Source organism: Dasypus novemcinctus, chromosome 14 (assembly GCF_030445035.2).
Source record: "Dasypus novemcinctus isolate mDasNov1 chromosome 14, mDasNov1.1.hap2, whole genome shotgun sequence".
Taxonomy (NCBI): domain Eukaryota; kingdom Metazoa; phylum Chordata; class Mammalia; order Cingulata; family Dasypodidae; genus Dasypus; species Dasypus novemcinctus.
The window spans coordinates 76,949,928-76,971,952 of record NC_080686.1 but is presented as its reverse complement, the minus strand read 5'-3'; the positions used below and the strand labels follow the sequence as shown (position 1 = coordinate 76,971,952).

At 32.9% G+C, this 22,025-nt stretch overlaps 1 protein-coding gene across 2 annotated transcripts in view; it reads left to right on the top strand.

The window, feature by feature from the left end:
• Nucleotides 1-22,025, top strand: part of CSMD3 (CUB and Sushi multiple domains 3) — a 1,328,729-nt gene that overhangs the window by 172,215 nt on the left and 1,134,489 nt on the right. For both annotated transcript variants that reach the window (XM_058275930.2, XM_058275932.2), the window contains exon 3: nucleotides 9,978-10,090. In XM_058275930.2, the coding sequence (XP_058131913.1) occupies nucleotides 9,978-10,090 (113 nt within the window). The remainder of the gene's footprint in view (nucleotides 1-9,977; nucleotides 10,091-22,025) is intronic.

Genomic DNA, 22,025 nt, shown 5'->3' with positions numbered 1-22,025 from the left:
CAGGCAGTGAGCTAATTTTACAAATATTAACCCACTTAGTTCTTACAACATAACAATAAGATATTCCTAACATGAGTCTCATCTCATCCTTAATTAACTGGGATAAAGTAAATTGCACAACATCAGATTGCTAATAAACAGCAGAGTAACGACTTGTCAATTGCTGTGTCCCAGAACCCAGGTTCATAATTGGTAGTCTTGACTGCTTCTTAAAAACTTCAAAACCTTAGGAATAATGTTATTTTTTCCCGTGTTTGCAGGTGCTTAAGCATATTAGGAATATTGTAAAGTAAATTTAAATGTCTGACACTGTTTAACACTAATTAGTCACCCAATAAAATCCCCCAGGTCTTCAAGTTTTCTCAATGCTAAATTAAGAGATCCAACCAGACTGCCTTTGGAATTATGGTCACTTATAGCCATAAGCGAAATGATCCTATGAATTAAAAAAAAAAAAGATGTGGGGGTGGGGGATATGGAGCATTATAGATGTATTGTGGTTCTTTTAGCAGAAATAGAACAAATTGAAGAGGTTAAGTGGTGAAGTTAAATTATAGCCACAATACCTGAAACCTGGATAAAGATTTTAGTCCTGGGGGCCAACTTCCAAAATCACTGAAAGGAATGAATTGTATGGAAATAGGGTAACTTTAGATATAGTGGATTTAGAACACTTTCTATTTTTTTTTGAGGGAAATATGAATTTCCTCCATGAGACAGTGGTTTTGTAGGCTTTCTGCATTTTTCAGTGTTCAGTCAACAATAGAAAAACTGAAGATACTTGAATCAGGAAGATATTTTATAACAGAAATTCTCAGTTTAAAGCTGGGTTATGAAAGGAGAGACTTCACTAGCATTCGGGAAATCAGGAATTTGCAGGAAATGCAGGATGATCACACTGCCTGCAGTACCAACATGGATGTTCTGAGAAATAATTCTGGGAACTTGATAGAATAGCCTCACCTCTAACACCTGCTGAAGGCTATGCACTTACCTGCCAGGACCCGAGACATAGAATGGCTTACAGTTTGATTCCACTTTCCAAACCTTGTGGGAGTATGTTCATTGGCACAACCTCTTAGGTAATGTGTTGACAAAGTGAGGTATTCTGGCAAGTGTAGTTCCAAGATTTACAGGCTCTTGAATACAGTGAAGAACACAGAAAATGCGGGAGTAACTGCTTGTTGTCTATGCTTCTATCTATATCTCTATTATATTAACAGTTATACCTATATCTATCACATTCCGTATCTGCATCAGTGTGTGTGTATATATATATATGCGTTTTTCCATGGGTCTATTTCTAGCAATGTATCTAATATTGTGAATTTATCTTTCTCACAGAAGAAGCTCTTTTCTGAATTTTATATTGAACAGAAGCTTCAGTTCATTTACTCTCAACAAATGATATAATTATTCAAATATTGCCACAGCCTTCTTTCCTTTAATGTTACAGTAACTGTCATCCAGACATAACCATGAATTATTGTGCTGTGCTTCATGTACCCCAATATCAATAGGATATGCATGATTTATTCTCACAGAACAGTCATTACTTTAAATATCAGCTTGTTCCTGTGGCTTTCCTGTTCTCCTTGAAATTAAATAGGTTAATAGTTTGTATTAGCAGAAAATTTCATATATCAATTGGATCATTTTTAAGAACTCTCTAACCAAATCAAAGTTGTAGAATAATTCATATCCACAAATCTTACTGTGAGTAATAAGGAATTATTGTGAGATAATATAATTTATCTTAATGGTTGCATGCCACAGAGTACAGACAAAGGGCAATGGATTTTGAGTCAAAGAATTAATGAAACTAACATTTATTGGCTATTAGGTTCCAGAAAATATACTAGACCATGCCACATGAATGCTCTTATTTAAAAGTCACCAAATCCTTAGAATTGGATAATATTACCACATTAAAAACTAATAAGGGTCTTTCTCTCTCCATGACCACTTTTCCATTATTTCATTATAAGCAGTAATATGTAATAGTCTTTTTAAAATAATGACTTTTATACTCTTTATAGAAAATTAAAATATTATAATCAACAAATAGATGAATATTATATAAAAACAAGAATAAGTAGAAATTCCCCTTGATTACCTTGTTAGAGATAATATAGATCAAATAATTATGTCTGAAAGGAAGGACTTGTAACATTGATGCAAAGACAGTGGTCACCAGAGATTTCTGAGGGGAAGGAGAAGGAAGAAGAGGTATAAGATGGGGCATTTTGGGGATGCTAGAATTGTTCTGCATGCCATTACAATGATGGATATAGGCCATTATACAGTTTGTCAAAACCTATAAAATTGTGTAATATGAAGTGTACACCATAATGTAAACTATAGACCATGCTTAGTAGCAATGCCTCAATATATCTTCATCAATTGTAACAAGTGTAGCACACTAATGAAAGACATGGTTAAAGGAGGAAAGTGTGGACAGGGAGGGTGTGGTGTTTATGGCCATTCCCTATATTTTTGATGTAACATTTGTGTAATCTAAAGTTTCTTTAAAAATAAAATAAAAAAGATAAAAAGGAAATTATATCTTTTAGTTAGAAGTTGATAATCAAGTTTAGATAATAACATCGTTTCTAACCATCAACCCTGGTCTTTTAAGGGTTTGCACTACATGAAAAGTAAAACAGTACACTAATTCCCATGATTAAGAAAAAATCCTTAAACAACCTATTATTTAAAAAGTATACACAATGACATTTTAAATGGCTTTATTACTATACAAATTAATATAAGTTTTGTGTTCAGTGAAAAATTATTGTATTACTTTTCATATATGTCAATTTAAAGTTATGGGCTAATTCTTTAATTCTCCCTATAACTAAACTAGTTACTGTTATCGTATGAAATACCATCACTTTTTCTTTTAATAGGAAATATTGAAAGAATCATTTCATCTAAAAGAGGACATGCGAAGTGACAGGATCGCATGCTCTAAGTGACTGATTTTAAAACATATAAAAAAATAATCTATGATGACTCTTCTGTCTGCTAAATAATAAAATGTTAGGATGTGGTGGTGGTTGTTAGAGATTGAATTTTGCCCCAAAAAAGTTATCTTGAATCCTTTTTCTCCGATAACTTACACTGGGACCTTATTTGAAAATAGTGTTATTACAGGTACAATTAGGAAAGTTAAAATGAGATGATGCTAAAGTAATTCAGTATACTGGTAGGTTATATGGAGAGGAAATTTGGAAAAAGAGAAGCAAAGGGGAGAATGCCTTGTGATGACCAAAGCAGAGGGCGCCATGGATTGGTGGCGAGCCACCTCCAGTGGGTAAAAGAGGCGTGAGCAGATGTCTCCCTAGGGACTTGAAAGGAAGCAGGTCCCTCACCACAGGTGATTTTGTTCTAGGCTGCATAAATGTAAGATAGTAAATTTTTGTTGTTTTCTGTCCCCCAGTTTGTTTGTTACAGCATCCCTAATAAACTGAGAGAGAGGTGTAAGTGGGAAGGGAGAAGGGGATTTGATGTTACAAATTAAAAACTGTCGAATGTAAGATAAAAAACCAGCCATCCAACACTTTCTTTGTATCCTCCTCTCAGATGAGGAAGCACTAGAACAGTGGCCATAAGCTAGTCCTGGTACCTGACAAAATATTCTCCTGATATTAAATAAAAACACAGTTCAGTGAATTTTTCTTGAAGCTAAATATATTAAAAGGATATGCTTGTTCTTTAATTAGAACTTAAGTGAATTTTTAAAAGTTGTGCAATAGAAAACGGTAATTATTGTTGTGATAGCATAAAACAAAGGCACTACTTGGCAAAATTAACATATCCCAAACCTTTACAGGCCATCCTCTTCATTTTTAACTTTTCTTAAAAAATAACATCTGAAGGACACTTTAACTACATGATTCTAGGATTTTTCACTGATATGCGTTTTTGCTGATCTTAGTGAAATGCCTTTGCTAATCGCTGGTCATAATTGCTATAAAGATGTCAACAAGATGAAACAGAAAGTGGTTTTCCATTGCTTCTCTGGGCTTACATTTTAGGTCCTTTTAATCTTACTATAGTTCTTACCTGCCTCCGTTACTTGAAGCCATCTTTTTGGTTAAACAGTGTTTTTATCTATTCTAAATATTTATTAAGAACTTTGTATAGGAAATGTGGGCAAACAGAGACTGTTCAAATAAGCTTTCTGCCTTTATGGGGAAGGGCAAGTCATAGTGGGGAAAGAAATTGATATCATGGTATGGATTCATATCTTTTTTCTACTGCCTACAAGCTGTATGAATTTTAGGAAATTGATGATGACTTTGAACTGTGATTTCAGCTATAATGCAAGGAATCTACAGTGACACTCTGATTTCTTTTCAGAGTAATAGAGTATCATTCACTGCTATTTCATCATACATCAACATGAAAGAAATATAATAGATAAAATAATCATTTAAAATATATATGCAAAAATACTAAGTTTAACTCATTTCTGAATCAGTACAAATGATTCCCTAGAAAAAATACCATGCTTATCCAACTACCTAAGAAAGATTTTACATTACCTGGAAAAAATATGCTTAGGTGAAATATACCATAGATCTAACAATTGCAAATTTGTAACTCATATTTTAAAGATAAATATCATATTAATATTATCTTAAAAATGAGTTTTAAAACTATATATTTGTATGTAGAAATTTCAAATAGATGTCCCTGAAATATAAAATTTCCTTTTAAGTTTTAAGGCTAATATCATAAAGAACAGTAAGTTTTCTGTACAAATTTCTACATAGACTACTCGAGTCACTTTTCGAGTATAATTCCTTTATATCTTTGCGATTTTGGGGAACACTGTTTCAAGAAAACAATTCTTGGTTGGAAAAAAAACATGTTTGGAGTTTGCATTCTTCAACACCTCATCTCCTAATTTATCAAGTATTTATTGAGGGCCTCTAACATAGTATAGAACGCATCATGCAAAGCAATGGTTATAAAGTAGTAAGCAAAAACAGAGAAGGCCCTGACTTAGTGAATCGTAGTGTTCAATGGAGAGGTATTTTCAATAAATAATCATACATATAAAGATCAAATTACAAACTGACATTTTATGAAAAGAAACTAAAGGGTTTTGTAACTGAAAGAAATTATTTTCAAATCAATCAGGAGTGTTTTTTGGGTGGAGTAAAACAAATGACTTCAAATTTCCATAATAATACACCTATTTTGTGAAAGTAAGTTTAAAGGCAGACATCTCTTCCCTCACTTATTGGAATGAATAACAAAAATACATTTTCCGTTTTAAAACATGCTAACCATGATGATTTTTAAGTCTATCTGCAGAAAATTAGCTTTTGTTAAAAGGAAAAAATGCTTCACATTTGTCCTTCTCTATTACCTCTTATATCTTCATGATAAAAGTATTCTAAACTTTGTCAGAAAAGAAATATAGGGTTATTGGTTACATGTGCCTGAATTAAAAAATTTGAGAGTGCATGAAACTAATTTGTCGTATGTATATCTGTTTGTAGTTCAAATATTTTCCATGATTTGATTAATGTGGCAAAGACAATGTGAGGCTAAGAGTATGTTCCATTAAAAAGCAAAGTTTTAGCTGTAGCTATACTGTGAATGTGACCTAGTTATTGAATTTATCTCAGTCTTTTGTGTCATCTCTAATGTGAGGATGAAATTGTATACTTTACCTACATAGACAGATTTTGTAAAGTTGAGGTCAGCAAATATGGCAAAAATAGGCTCTGTAATACCAACTTGGGTCTCAGTTGGTATTATAGTCTTATAGCTGAGTTCTATAGGACTTCAGTTTTCAATTATAGAGAAAAATAATATTTGGATACTGTCTTTGTAATTTACATTCTAAAACCAAAAGGTCTGTGTATTAGTTTCCTATTGCTGCTGTGACAAATTACCATAAACTTAGTTGGCTCAAACACACAAATTGATAATTTTACAGTTCAAGAAGTCACGGGACTAAAATCAAAGCATCAGCAGGGCTATATTTCTTCTGGAAGCTCTAGGAAATAATCCATTCTTTACCATCTCCATTTTCTAAAAACTACTTGCATTCCATGGTTTGTGACCATTTTCTCTCTTTAAAGGAAGCAATGGTATCAATCCAAGCTCTCTCTCCATAGTCACATCTTCTCTCACACACTCTCTCTAACACTTCTGCCTCTCTATTATAAGGGCAATTGTGATTAATTTGGGCCTACCCATATAATCCAGAATGTCTTAGTTTCTCCTACTGCTATAACAAATACTGCACAATGGGTTGACTTAAGCAATGGCAATGTATTGGTTCCCTGTTTCAGAGGTTGGAAGACCTGTTTCCTTGTGGAGTCGGTGGCCATCTGGAAGTTGGAAATCCTTGGAGTTCCTTATCTTTCCCATCACATGATGATGTCCTCTCCTTTCTCTTTGGGGTTCAGCTGACTTCTGGCTTCCAGCTCCGTCCTCTGACTTTCTCTTTCATAAGGACTCCAATAATAAGATTAAGGCCATCCAGATTCAGTTCACCAAACTTTAACTAAAAATAAGATCCTGAGAAAGTCCTATTTACAATGGGTTTAGAACCACAAGAATCTCCCATCCTCATGATCTTCAAAATGTGATAACATCTGCAAAGTTTCTTTTAGCCTTGTGAAATATTCAAAATTTCTAGGAATTAGGCCTGGAAAATACCAAAAGTATCTTTGGGGGTCATTGTTCTACCTGTCACAGTTTGTTTACAAAGCAACTAGATTTTCATTGTGTGTGTGTGAGTGTGTTGCAAAGTCATTAACCTTATTTTTCTTTTGGTGATGTTTCCTATTGATTGTGGAAAATACTTTGGACATTTAAATTACTGTGAACATAAAACTACTCTGAAAATTTAAAAATGTTCTAAACATTTGCACATTTGTTTTTATACCTTTAAATCAAGAATTGAAATTGAAAATATCTAGAAAACTCTTTAATAATTTATTAATTATCACATGACTCAGCAATTATACTTTTAGCTTTATTCCCAGTAGAAATATGTATGTATATTCACATGCCAGAAAATATGTAACATCAAGGCAGCATTATTTATGATAGCTCAAACTGGCAAACAACACAAAATAAAACGAATGCTCATTGACGGTAGAATGGACAAAGTGGCATAAGTTCATACAATGGAATCCTATACAGCATGAAATAAAGTTCAAAATTAATATTATAATTCTACAAACATAATATTGAATCAAGCCAAAGGGAAAACAGTCTTACTGTATGTTTCAATTCTCACAAATTGTTTAAATATGGAAAACTAATTTATGTTATTAGAAGTCAGTGTAGTGATTATCTTTGAGAAGAGGAGAGAGAATAATGAAAGGGAAGTTCATAATCAGGACTTCTGTATTGCTGACACTGTTCTATTTCTTGGTCTAAAATATATTTAATCTATGATAATTCAGTGATCTGTGCAGTTTTGATTTATAAGGTTTCCCATATAGATATTATAGTTCATTGAACATGTATAAACAAAAGACATATTAAAGATTAGACTCTAAAATTACAAAAGCCAAATATTTTCTGGTTTTAAGTGAACATCTAAAAATATAAAGATACCAAAAAATTGAAAACAACATGTACCAAACCAATTCTTTTAAATGAAATTTGTAGTCATATTACTAATAGAAAAAAAAAAAGTTTAATGTGAAGTCATTCCTGCCCTCATGGTACAAAAGATATGGTGGGTAAAATTCCTGGTGCATTAGCAATGCCACACACTTGCTGTAGAAAAAATAAAAATAAAAATAAATAATGCCAGTTGCATTTAAGCATGTCCTTTCATGAAACTAAAAATAATTATTATTTTATTAAATCTCTGCTACCATTATTTTAATCATCTGTGTGATGAAATAGGAAATATGCAAAAAAATAATTTATTGCCTACTAAAATATGATGGCTGCTTGGAGAATAAGCAATTGTGTGATTGTTGGCAGATCTACTATCTGCTTTTTAATAAGTTTTATAAAGAATGAAAAGAACAAAAATATACCTTACTTAAAATAATGAACTATGGTTTTTCACTCTTGGGTGATAGGTAGATATTTTCTAAAAATGAAAAAAAATGAGCCTGTCACTTCAAGGAAAATAACTGACTGACTAGATCTGTTGCCAATAATAAAATCTGAGCTTTCTAATAAAAGCTAGAATTTTGGAAAACTTGAATCAGTTATTGTAAGCTTGAAAGCCTCCCCAAGTTAGAAACTTTTCTGATTAGATCAATGGCAATGCAGATAGGTGTGGTTTTTTTTAATATTGTGAAATTAAATATGTCAATATTTGCAAGATCTCTGTAACTCAGTGAACCAGTGTTTTTCAAATGACTGATGCATGGTGCTATAAAACCTGCATAGGTGTAAAATATCAAAGCAAGCCAATATGGACCAATGGTTTTTAATGTTATGAATACAAAATGTTCGATGATACAGTTTTAAATTCCACATTGCAACTTGCCAAATTTTTCTGTAGTTTGAAAGATTAACCACTTTTATCTTACCTGCAGAATCTGTTAGAACACTTATTCTCTTTAAGCATATATATTGAAGTGAAGCCTGCCTTTCTGCACATACATCAAACAAAACAACATATTTTAAAATATGGATGTAAGAGCACATATGAGAATCCACATGTTTTCTACTAAGCCAAAAATTGAAGGGATTTGCAAACACAATATAATGTATTCTTTTCACATTTGTCTTGTTTGGGAAATATAGGGTTTTTTTCCCTTAAAAAGGTGGTTTTTGTAAACACTATGAAATTAATCTGGTTACTGTTAAATGAAGTAATGAAGTCCCCAGTAAATTAATCCCCAGATTTGATTTCTAATAGGGTAAATGTTGATAGATATGACTATAAATCTCAGGGACTTGAGGTAAAAAAAAAAAACTTGAGAACTGCTATACAGAAATGGAAATATGTGGTTATTTAAGTATACATGAATCCTATCCTCATAATGTTGGATGAAACTCTGCAGGCAAATAAAGAAATATAATTGCATTGTATATATTTATTGCTTACATATTAATAAGTAAAGGTAATATAAAAATAAAACATGGGAGAACAATATAAAAGGAAATTTATAGAAAAATTTTAATTACTTATCTTCATTAGCTTTAGAAAAAGTACATTCCTTAAATATGGTTTTTAGTCTTTACATTTATCTTCTCAGTTTTAGAAAATGTGCCAATTTTGAATCACCTTTTATATAATTAAAAATGTTTTAATATATAATAAATCTTTGGAAAAACAAGTACAAATTACAGCAAAAAATAAGCAACTCTTAGTTATATAATATGTGAAATAGTTAAAAGAAAAAATTTCCACTATTTTAACATAGCTTACTGCAACTTTGACATCTAGTAAAGCAAAATCACTTCTCATGTGTAAACATCTGTTTCAAGATTTTATACATATCTTCCTTCGATATTAAATTTTCCCACAAAACCTCCTTTCTCTCTTTCTTTCTCTCTTGATATATATATATATACACACACACACACACACGCATATATATACACACATTCTAAACTATCAGGGAAACAATTTATGCAAATAAATAAAAGCAATATTTTTTATTAAAATGCCACCCAAATATTCAGTTGTTGAAATCCGTGACATCAGATACACCCTCACAACTCTTCCCAAATATTGAATTATTTCTCAAAGTCTGAATTAATCAATATTTTCAGATAGATGATATATGTGGTAGATATTTAAATAGTGACACACATGCATATCTGTATGTACATAGGAATAGTTATATACACACACACATATTAGAATAATTGTTTTTGATAAGTGACGGCCAATCCTTATGGTATAAAATATAGATAGAAAGATACACAAAGGTTAGGGGTTTGATACAGTGCCTTTTAATTCTCTTTCAATTCTGTTAAATAAAATGTCTGACTCTAACAATTAATTCCATTTATGATTTTAGGTTAACAGGATTCCATCTGCCACCGCCAGTGACAAGTACCAAATCAGTGTTCTCACTACGTTTGACCAGTGATTTTGCAGTTAGTGCTCATGGGTTTAAAGTATATTATGAAGGTAAGTGATGGTAATATGAAGGAACCATTGCCCAGTTTAATGAATTGCAATCAAAATTCTCCAAGTGTGGCAATGGAGAAGAACCACACTACAAAGGGAAATACAGCCAGTCCTGTAATCTCAAATCTTGTGCCCAGAAATTCACCTACTCACTAATCTTTAATATATCATAAAATGCTACATTCAGAGGGCTTTTATTTTTCATCTCAGTATGTCCCCAACGCGAAAATCTTTCCCTTAAGTTCTTTTAAAAGATGAGACCATGAAATTACTCTAGTGTTAGGGATTACAAAAGGAATTAAACGTGAGAATAACAAAGCTAGATCTGATCTGTGATCCAGACATCACAGATGTCACTTTCTTCTCCCCTCTCCCCAATTTGCCTCTATCTTCTCTGAAATTTAGAACCAAGAGAAAAGTACAGAAATTAATGAGTTGATCCCTTCAGTTCTTAAAACCAACCTTTTTAGTACCACAGATCCATAATCCCTTTTCCTTGATGTAGAAAACTAAAAAGCTTTTCAAACTGAAACTTTTTTCTGGAAGTTGGATACAAACTCATTAGGCATTCATACATAGTCTGAACTGATGGGAGACGATTTTAAATCTGTATTTAATCCTCCAATGTGGATACTCAAAGGAGTGGTGCCCCAGACTATGCTGGGGGAATTAAAAATGTACAGATTTTGTATTTTTACTTATATAAAAGGTGAAATATACGCATTGCAAAAATGCTATATATCCCTGAAGATTTCAGATAGAGATCAAGAACTTATCTTTTCTTATTTATTTGATTTGACAATAAAATTTCTACCCAGTTTAGAGAATAGTCCCTCCCTCAGCCATAGGGCTATCCTATCAGATTTCAGCTCCTCTCCACAGGACTATAATTCCACATCTAATATCTTCATAAGAGATACAGAAATATGTAGAGAGGTGATTAGTTTCTAAAGCACATAATAATTTAAAATATGTTTAGAGAGCACACTAGAAAACAATCATAAACAGAATTGTTACAGTAAAAAGTTCACATTTTGCATGTGGGAAAATTTTTGTGATAGCCATTACTTCATTTAGTCCTGTTCTTACTAGGAAAAACAATGTCCTTTGGGAAACCATTGAGCAAAAATATTTTCATAGTTTTATATCCTAAATGATGCCATATTAAAGCAGTTTTGAACACAATTTTCTATCTAATAGATTTCTGGATGATCTTTTATTTAGTAGGGCAGAATGAATTTTACATTTTATTTTCTTCCATTGTGATAGTAACAACGCATATTTTTCTGAGGTGCTTTCACAATAGTTGAATATTTTTATCTTGGTAACTTAACTCATAATCTCAAAAACCTGTAAACATAAATGTTTAAAGTGTGAATTTGGCAATATTGAAGAAAGAGTTAGGTAGTAATGCCTTAATTTTCAACTGAAGGTTCTTTAATGGATAACTTGTATTCTGTTCATCAAAGTATAAAGGTATTTCTAGGTCAATTTATTATTTAAGTAGGTGCTAAGTATACTAAAAATGTAGTAACTTAGAAGATGAATTGAGATTAGGGCATTTTTTCAAGTTTGGCTATAGGATTTCATGATTTCATATTCAAAACTATTTCTATAGCTTCCCATTCTATCTACATATGTAGTATTAAATATCTGCCTATGTTTTTTTTCTGCAGCATTAAATTTCCGTTTGTATTTTCTGCTTCCCGGAAAATAGATGCACTTATTTTCATAATATTTTAAATGTATGTTTGGGATGTCTTGACAACATAGAGGGTAGTAGGCATCCAAAGAATATTAAGTGAATGTCTATTATTCTGCAGAATATCTTCAGTTATTGATTTGTGATTGGTGTCTTTTACCATATGTGTTAGTTTTCTATCACTGCCATAACAAATAAGCACAAATTTCACAGCTCAATACAACAAAAATATATGATTTTTCTGCTCTCTAGTTGAAAGTTGGGTGATCTCTGCTCCTTCTGCTCAGGCCCTTAGAAGGCAAAAATCAAAATGTTGGTCATCTTGGCTCTTATTAGGTAGTTTTGGGAAGAACCGACTGCCCAGCTTCTTTTGGTTGTTGGCAGGATCCAGTTACTTTGGTTGTAGGACTGAAGTTCCTTTTTCCTTTCTGCCACGTGGGGACTGCCCTTATCTCCAGCGGTTACTCTCTGGTCCTTGGTTGTGGGCCATACATCTCAAAGCCAGCATCTGTACATTGAATCCTCCTCATATGTAAATACATCTGACTTTATCTCTGTTGCAGCTCTCTTTTTCTGCCACACATAACTGATTTCAGTTGTAGAAATGTCTCTACTTTTAAAGGCTTATGTAATTAGACTGAGCCCTGACTGCCCTATTTTAATGTTCTTAACTTTAGTTACATCTGCAAGTCCATGCCATATAATGTGATGATATACTGACAGGTTGAGAGATATTTGGGGTAGGGGGATTTACTTGGCCTACCACACCACGTGTAATTCTATATAATGTACTTCAGAGGAATAGCTACAAGTATTTATTTATCGAACAATGGTTCTCCTGTGGTCAACTGGTATACCACAAACTCCAGAAAATTTACCTTGGAATTTCAAAGTCCTCTGCATTTTGGATTCAGGTTATCTTTTCACAGTTACCTCCAACCTCAGCTCTTAACCTTCCCCATACTACAATAAAAATGATCTACTAAAAATAACCTCTTTCTGCCCACTGTTCTTTTTTCCCACGAGACTATCTTACTGTCAGAAACCCATTTCATCTCCCTGTGCATAATCACTTACTAATTATTTTTACATTTTAAAAATTTTCCTAAGATTTTATCTTTGTTCATTAGAATTTATGAAATCTCTGTTTATTTGTAATTTTTATGCATATGTCTGTGTTTCTAAAATTGCTAACACTGAACCAAATGCATCAGACTCATCTGGAAAATACATTAAAAGGTAGAATTTTGGTCCACTTACATATCTTGAATCAGATTCTGCGATGGAGCCCTGGAATATGCATTGCAATAAGAGACCCAGAAACCCAGTGAGTTGGTTTTTAGCATTTAATTTGTTTTACTGTATTTTTTGAAGATACATAGATCACAAAAAAATGTTACATTAAAAATATAAGAGGTTCCCACATACTCCACCCCCCACACACCCCTCCCATATTACCAACCTCCTTTATCATTGTGGCACATCCATTGCATTTGGTGAATACATCTTGGAGCACTGTTGCACCGCATGGATTATAGTTCACATTGTAGTTTACACTCTACCCCTGTACATTCAGTGGGTTATGGCAGGATATATAATGTCCAACATCTGTCCCTACAGTATCATTTAGGACAAATCCAAGTCCTGAAAATGCCCCCACATCACATCTCTTTTTCCCTCTCCCTGCTCTCAGCAACTACAGTGGCCACTTTCTCCACATCAATGCTACAGTTTCTTCCATTACTAGTTGCAATAGTTCTATAGTTGAATACCAGTAAGTCCACTATAATCCATATTTTATTCCTCCATCCTGTGGACCCTGGGACAGTGATGTCCACTCCACCTCTATATTGAGAGGAGATTACAAATCTACAGTTGTGAAAATGGCATGGTATTGGCACAAGGATAGAAACGCTGACCAATGGAACTGAATTGAGAGTTCTGATATAGATCCTCATATATACAGTCATCTGATAGTCAACAAGGCCACCAAGCCCACTCACCTGGGAGAGAATGGTCTCTTCACCAGTGAGTCTTATACCTACTAAGAGTATAAGAGCTATCTCTCTTTCTCCTGGGCAGAGACTAAATCAAACCATCATATATGGGCAATGATAAGAAAAATATTTGTTGAGTTGGTTTCACTATAAAGATATTTATCCTACTTAGAAAAGTTTCCCTCTTAATATTTTTAATCATAATGAAGATAAGTTTGCATCACTTTGGTAAGGAGTATGTGTGGCAGTTTGAATTTGGTGAATCCCAAAAAGAGAATGATTATGTTTGTGAACTAATCCATTCCTGTGGATGTGAGACCCTTTCATTTGAACTATATCAGTGAAGTGTGACTCCCATTTTGCCGAATCTGATATAAATGGAGACACAGAGAAAGACACAGACAGACACAGATAAAGGAAGCCACCATATTTGATTCTGCCATGTGAGGAAAAAAACAGTTTCACCTACAGCTGAGTTGCAAGGAGAGAAGCACCCAAGAGGCTGAAAGAGCTGAGGCCCAGGAAGAGATGAGCTATATCCCTGATAGCTTTCGGCTGACCTTGGGAAGAATGCAGAGCAGCTGAGACTGATAGAGGAGGCTGGAATGAGACAAGCCGTTGGAATTGTAGGCATTTACTTCAAATAAAGCCCTTTATAAAAAGCAACTCGTATTTGGTACATTGCATTGGCAGCCATTTGGCAAAATAAAACGGTATGGTATAGTGAGTAAAAGTTTGGCACTTATGTACAAATGAGTAGTTTATTCTTTGTTCCAAAACATACTGGATATATTTCTTTGGGCAAGTAGCTGAATGTATCTAAACCTAATTGAGGTAATCTCTACCTACTTCATAGTGTTGTTAGAGATAAATGAGATTAAAAGGGAATGCCTAGGGAAGCAGACTTTGCCCAGTGGTTAGGGCGTCTGTCTACCACATGGGAAGTCCGCGGTTCAAACCCTGGGCCTACTTGACCCGTGTGGAGTTAAGTGCTTATGAGCACAAGGAATGCCATGCCACGCAGGGGTGCCCCCGTGTAGGGAAGCCCCATGCACAAGGAGTGTGCCCCGTAAGGAGAGCCGCCCAGTGCAAAAGAAAGTTCAGCCTGCCCAGGAATGGCACTGGACACACGGAGAATTGACGCAGCAAGATGACGCAACAAAAGAGAGACACAGATTCCGGTACCGCTGACAACAACAGAAGCGGACAAAGAAGGACACGCAGCAAAATGGACAGAGAGAACAGACAACTGGGGGAGAGGGGGGGGAATAAAAAAAAAACTTAAAAAAATAAGGGACTACCTAGAATAAGATCTGGCACTTAGTAAGCATTCACTAAATTTTAGTTATGCCAATAATGATTAAAAGGTCATCTACCTTAAGCATAAACATGTAAATTCTATGGCAAAAACTGTGTGTATATATTAATATATAGACATTTAACTTCCATTATAGGGTAAATATACTTTCCCATAAAGGTTACATTTTATCTATAAATATTTCATTAAGATTGACTGACTTTGATGGTCAGTTTTTTTTTTCCCTTGGAACAGAGTCATTGATGTAATTAAAACTCCAAAAGGTAAACCTGTTGGGTTTGCTTGCATGACTCAAAATTATATATATATAGTATATAGTATATATATGTGTCTGCATATGATTAATGACTGAAAATAAAGTGTATATATATATCTAAATATGATTAATGACTCAAATAAATTTCCAACTACAATCTCTTAGAACTCATTATTAGGTCACAGCCATCCATTGAGCTAACAGACTGATATACATTAATCCCAGTTATGGTAGCGTGCTATGATTACTATATATAGTCTCTTCTTTTTCTAGGCAATTTCTATTTATTGAGTGATTTCTTTTTTGCTGGCCGTAGTGCTAAAGATATTCCATGGATTGTCTCATTATATGAAAATTATAATAAGCAGTTTTTATAACTTTTCTCTCCCTCAGTATACTATAAAAAACTTTCTTCAGACAAGTATTTCATATTAAACCACATTCACTATTCATTAATAGCAAAAATATCTTCAAAATAATCACTTAGCACTTCTGTTTATATTCATTCTTGGTATTTGAAATATTCCATATGAAAATCATTATAATTTTAAAAATCTAAAATTTATACGGTCCATTTCTTAAGTAGGGAACACATTTTCTTTCTACTTTAATCTAATCACAAAAATGTTCAATAATTCTAATATATTGTCAATTTTTTAATTTTCTAAATACAATAATTTTCACAAAACCTGTGGCCTTTAATAATCCCTATATATTATTTACTTACCTTAGTATTTGCTATCAATATATAAAATCAGAAAAATCCCTGAATTTACACAAAACATATTTATGAATGTTTATAAGCAAAAATACTTCTGTCCATTACCTCTACTTGACATTTCAACTCCCAATCAGGAAATGCTAATCAACATAAACATACAATGTAATATTACATTGAAATTCTTTCAAAAATCAGAAAACTGAACAAATGAGCCCCCTTTCAGTGAGGATACACAATTATTAATTGATAATATTAAATTATTCTATTCTTGAAGTTAGACTTATTTTTTCAGTCAAAATGTCTAGAATTAGGTAAAGAAAACTAACTTAAATATGGATCCAGATAATTAACAAAATGTTTTAAAATTTACAAGTAGAATTAGAAAAAATCTAGTTTTGTTAAAATCTAGGTAATATTTGCTGACTGAAAGATAATCTTTAAATAGGAAGTTTTAGTTTTATTTGCATAGGTCCCAAAAAATGTAATTAAACTGTTACTTTCTTAAAGGTTTATAAAATAATTAAAGAAATTTCATGTTATCCAAATATTTTATTAGGCACAATTATTTTGTAAGCCATTTTGACTTGTTTACATTTCCAATAGTCTTGGAACACAGAATTAATTGTGCAAAATTAATTAATAGGCTTACAGAATTAATTAAAAGGATTAAATTTCATGAACTAGCTACTATGCTAACTTCTTTTTTTTTTAAATTGTTCATTCCTGTATGTTTCATGCATGCTCTGACAATTCCTTGGAGAAAACCCCACTATAAAACATATACCTTTGTTTGTATTTGAATCTAACCATATATGAAGTATTGGATGAACACTTGACTGTGAAAATTCTATCAAAAACCTGCATGCTTTTTCCCTTCTCTTGCTCTGAATTATCATGAAATTATACTAGTTATCCAGTGCAGAGTAAATAATTGATAAATGCAAGCTTTTCTGTGGTATTCAAAAAGAAATTCTCTGTTGCTACAAACTTCCATTAACCAATTTAAACCCTTTTATTTTAAAACTATTGACAGTAATGTCCCTGTTTCCTAAATTTTGGCTGAGTTAAAGGCTTCATTAAGCATTTATAGGATACATTTTTCTATGAAACTTGTTTTTGTGGAAACTATTCCAATTTAGCTAATAGAGAAATGGTTGTATAACTAAAGATTCATTGGGGGAGAATCACAGAAATCAGTTGGGAAAAAATATTGGTAACATTTTGAACAATGGTAGACAAAACTTACATGGAAATAGGATATTCTTTCTTTTTTTAATATATTATATTTTTAAAAGATATTTAGATTACATAAGTGTTACATAAAAACATAGGGGATTCTCATATGCCCACTCCCCATATCTCCCACACCTTCCCACATTAACAGCATCCTTCATTAGTGTGGTACATTCACCACAATTGATGAAGACACTTTGGAACATTGCCTCTAAACACGGATTATAGTTACACTGTAGTTTACACTCATTTTGCACAGTTTTGTAGGTTATGGAAAGGTATATAATGGCCTGTAACTGTCATTGTAATGTCATTCAGGACAATTCCCAAGTCCCAAAAATTCCTCCATGTTACAACTGTTTTTCCTTCTCCCTGCCCTCAGAACTTCCAGTGGCTACTGACTCCACATCAATGATATAATTCCTTCCATTGCTGGAATCACAATAAATCTTTAGTAGAATAACAGTAAGTCTACTTTGGTCTATAGTTCATTCCCAAATCCAGAGAATTCTGGAATGGTGATGCCCACTCTACCTCTAATTTAGAGGGGTTTCCATCCCATGGTGCAAATGGATGGGACTCTCTTGCTCACTGTTGCAGACTCTCTTGGTCCCTTGGGAAGATCGTTGTCCAACGTCATCTCCTTATTATTTTTCCTGGGTTAGTCCAATGAACTGGAAAGTAGGTGTTGCAACTCTTTTGAGATTCAGGGCCCAGCTGCTACTTAGCCCAAAAGTTATGTCTCTTGGACATACACCTATCAAACCTAGTACTAGTTATAGATGCAAATAGAACGGTCAGAAGAGCCATTTTTAGGGAGACATCAACTGAGTTCAATATGTCACACTAGTGTGCATAAATTCCAAAGTAGGGCCCGCTGGCAGGTCACCAAACTCCGGAACTGTCTGCCCTGCCTAAAGTGTCCAGATGTCTTTACTATTTGAGGCAATATTTACTCTGGAGGTCAATAAGATCCTGCTGAGACGTGCATAAGTGTAACCTCTGGAATGACTTCCCAACTCACTTTGAAAACTCTTAGCCACCTAAACTCATTTGTCTTTACATTTTCCCCCTTTGGGTAAAGGTCTTTTTCCAGTTGCATTGCTAGTTCATGCTTGGTAGTAATCTCTTGGTGCCAGAGATGCTCATTCCCAGGAGTCATGTCCCACACTAGGAGGAAGGTAATGCATTTATATGCTGAGTTTGGCTTAGAGAGAGACCACATTTCAGCAAAAAGGAGGCTCTCAAGAGGTAACTCTTAGGCATGCTATAATGCTAGGCTAAGTGTAAATTTCAAGAGTAAAGGCTCATAAGCACTGTCATCAAAATCAAGGGCCCATCAATGAACCATCCTCCTTCACTAGTCATTGCCATTATACCAGGGGATTCTTGCTATTCTATTAGATAATGTGGCAGAGGCTGCAATTTTGTTTAAAATAACTATGAATCTTGTTCTTCAAGGAGTAAAACCTAGTGGTTGCCATTGGTGCCTAGGGAATAGGGAAGGAGGAATAGAATAGATGTAACATGGGGCATTTTGGGGACAGCAGAAGTGTTCTTCATGATCTTGCAATGATGGATTCAGGCCATGTTAAGTTTCATTAAAATTTATAAAAGTTAATGGTCCAAAATATAAACCATAATGTAAACCATTGATCATGGTTAGTAGCTATGTTTTAAAATTTGTACATGAATTGTAACAGGTGTACTGTCCACATATAAAATGTTATTAATAGGGGAAAGGGGAAAAAGGGGAGGATGTTGGGTATATAGGAATCCCAGATATTCTGTATGTGACTTTTTTTGTAATCTAAAATGTCTTTAAAGACAAAATGAAAAATGTAAGACACTGGGTGAATAAATGGAAGAAAACCTCACTATACATACAAGACAACAGATGTTACAGTTATGAAAGACATAATATCAACAATTTTAAAAAATGTTTTTCATTATTTTTATTTTCTCAAATCTTTTTATTTTTTCATTAACTTTTTTTTGTATTTTATTTCTTATTTTTAAAATTATCATTATTATTTAATTTCTTATTAATTGTATTTGGCTATTTCATTGGCTTCATTTTTTTAAGAAGTTTTGGGTCACAGAAGGGTTACAACCATGACAGGGGAGGATCATTTGTGCAGGCTGTCAGTGATGGGGGATACATGGCAGAAGGTTCACCTGGGGCATATTAATATGTTCAGTTGTTCAAGGGACATTGTCATGGTGGGTGGAAATTCACACAATAACAGAAAGAGTATCGAATTTCCATCCTAGGGAGGACACGATTTCTTATCCTAGGTTCTGTATTTTAAAGGTAAGAGAAGGATTGGACTTATTTATTAGGGATATTATGGAATACAATTTTGAAATTGAATATAATGGACTTAATTATAGGCTCATCAGTATTAATCTTCACAACACCTATCACCTTTTCAGAGGAATAATTTACTAATCACTTGGTGATAGATTTTTGAAACAGACCCAAAATCTTTATTTTTTAAAGACATTTAATTTCCTTATTTTTATTTATTTTTCTATTTTTTTGAAGATATGTAGACCACAAAAAATGTTACATTAAAAATATAAGAGGTTCCCATATACCCCCCTCCTACCCTCACTCCTCCCACATAAACTTCTTTCATCATTGTGGCACATTCATTGCATTTGGTGAATACATTTTGGAGCACTGCTGCACTGCATGGATTATAGTTTACATTGCAGCATTGCAGTTTATACTCTCCCCCAAAACTTTCAGTGGGTTATGGAAGGATATATAATGTCCAGCATCTGTCCCTGCAATATCATTTAGGACAACTCCAAGTCCTGAAAATGCCCCCAAATCACATCTCTTCTTCCTTCTCCCTGCCCTCAGAAGTTTTCCCATTAAAATCTAGTTGCACACACCTCTACTTTCCTGATTATTGCCTATTATTTCCCCACATTTGTTACAGAGAACTTTGGTTTTGTATTTTTTAATGTTAATGAAAACAAATGAATTAAAAAAGGTTTCTGTGAAATAATAAATTTGGGAAAGTTTAATTTATATTGAGTTGAGGGGCCATAGAGCTATCCATTCTCAGAATGTGATCATGATACAAATGGCAAGACCTGTGTTCTATGGAGCACACTGTGGAGAAATGCTGCAATGACTTCCAAGGTCGCCAAACTGAATTCAAAATACTATCTTGTTTCTGATTAAAGTCCTTTTTCTAACATGGAATCCTTTTACATTTTACTTTCAAAGATGTGTAGTCATTCCTTATAGGGAAATTGTATATGGTTATCATGAAATTTCTTACCATTTAAGGAAAATTTTTATTATGTACATAAAATAATATCCAAGCATTTAGTATATGACATGCATAATGGTTACCGTAATGTCTGGAAGAAGCTCAATGAATAATTTCAGCATATGTCAGTTAGTACAATTACCAGGAACAAACAGAAAATAAATAAGAACATAATACTGAAAAGCACTTTAATCACGAGAGATAATATTACATAATGATGGCTGATGTCTGTGACTAAGTAATTAAGATATTATATGAATACAATATTTAACTTTAGCAAATATGCCTTTAATAAATCATTTTCATATTTTAATTCTGTAATAATAAAATTGCCTAATAACTCAAACAGGTAACATTATTGGCTAATTTATTATTGCTGGTCACAGTGCAAGATTTTTACATGCATTTTTTCAGGCTAGAAAATTATATGAAAAACATAATGAACTGGAATTTAAATGCACACTGATCTTGGTGTCAAAGGGTATTTAAATGTTCCACAGATGTAAATTCTGTACATTTTAAAGATATATTTTATCTCAAACTATAAACTATAACCCCTTCATTCTTAAGTAGTATGACCAAGTCAAAATTAGTACTAAAGTGCATTGCTAAAATAATTCCTGGTTGTGCTGTGTATTAAAACCATATTAAACATAAAAGCTGAAATATGTGCTTGTATATATAATGTATGACATATATCTTTTTCTTTTTTAAAACTTAAAAGAAAACTATATTTTATTATTTTTCTACTTAGCAATGTCTCACACATGTATTTAAAATTTATTCTCAAGAACATCAAATAACTTTAGTGTTTATTAATTTTAATGGTTTTGTTCAAATCCTAAGCTTTAAAAATTTAAACAGCACTACCATGAAATTTAATACACAGCTTACAGTTTTGAATCAAATTAATTATGTTTATGGCAAAACAGTTGAACTGCAGCAAGGGAAATTTAGGTTACAATAACTACATATTTTAAATGGTTTACTTGCAATAAAGGTAGGTAAAGTTCATAAAAAATTTAATGGCTCTTCATCTTTAAATGCTTTTTTTAACATATAAATTTTATAGATACATATATTAGAGGATTCATCCATCCAAAGTGTACAATCAATGCTCTTCAGTATAATCACATAGTTGTAAATTTATCACTTCAATCATTTTTACAGCATTTTCATTATTTCATTATTATTAAATAGTAGTAATAACAAACAAACAAAAAACCTCATCACCTCTATGTCTCTCTATGCATCCTGGGCTACATAGCTGTTATTCTGTTTCTGTCTGTCTAGTTTATTTGTATTTATATTTTGTAAAAATAGTCTTATATATGCAATATCACCCATATTTGTATTTTACCTGAGGTCTCACTGTGGTATACAGTCCCGTGTTATATTTTTTAGCTTTCCTTCTAGTA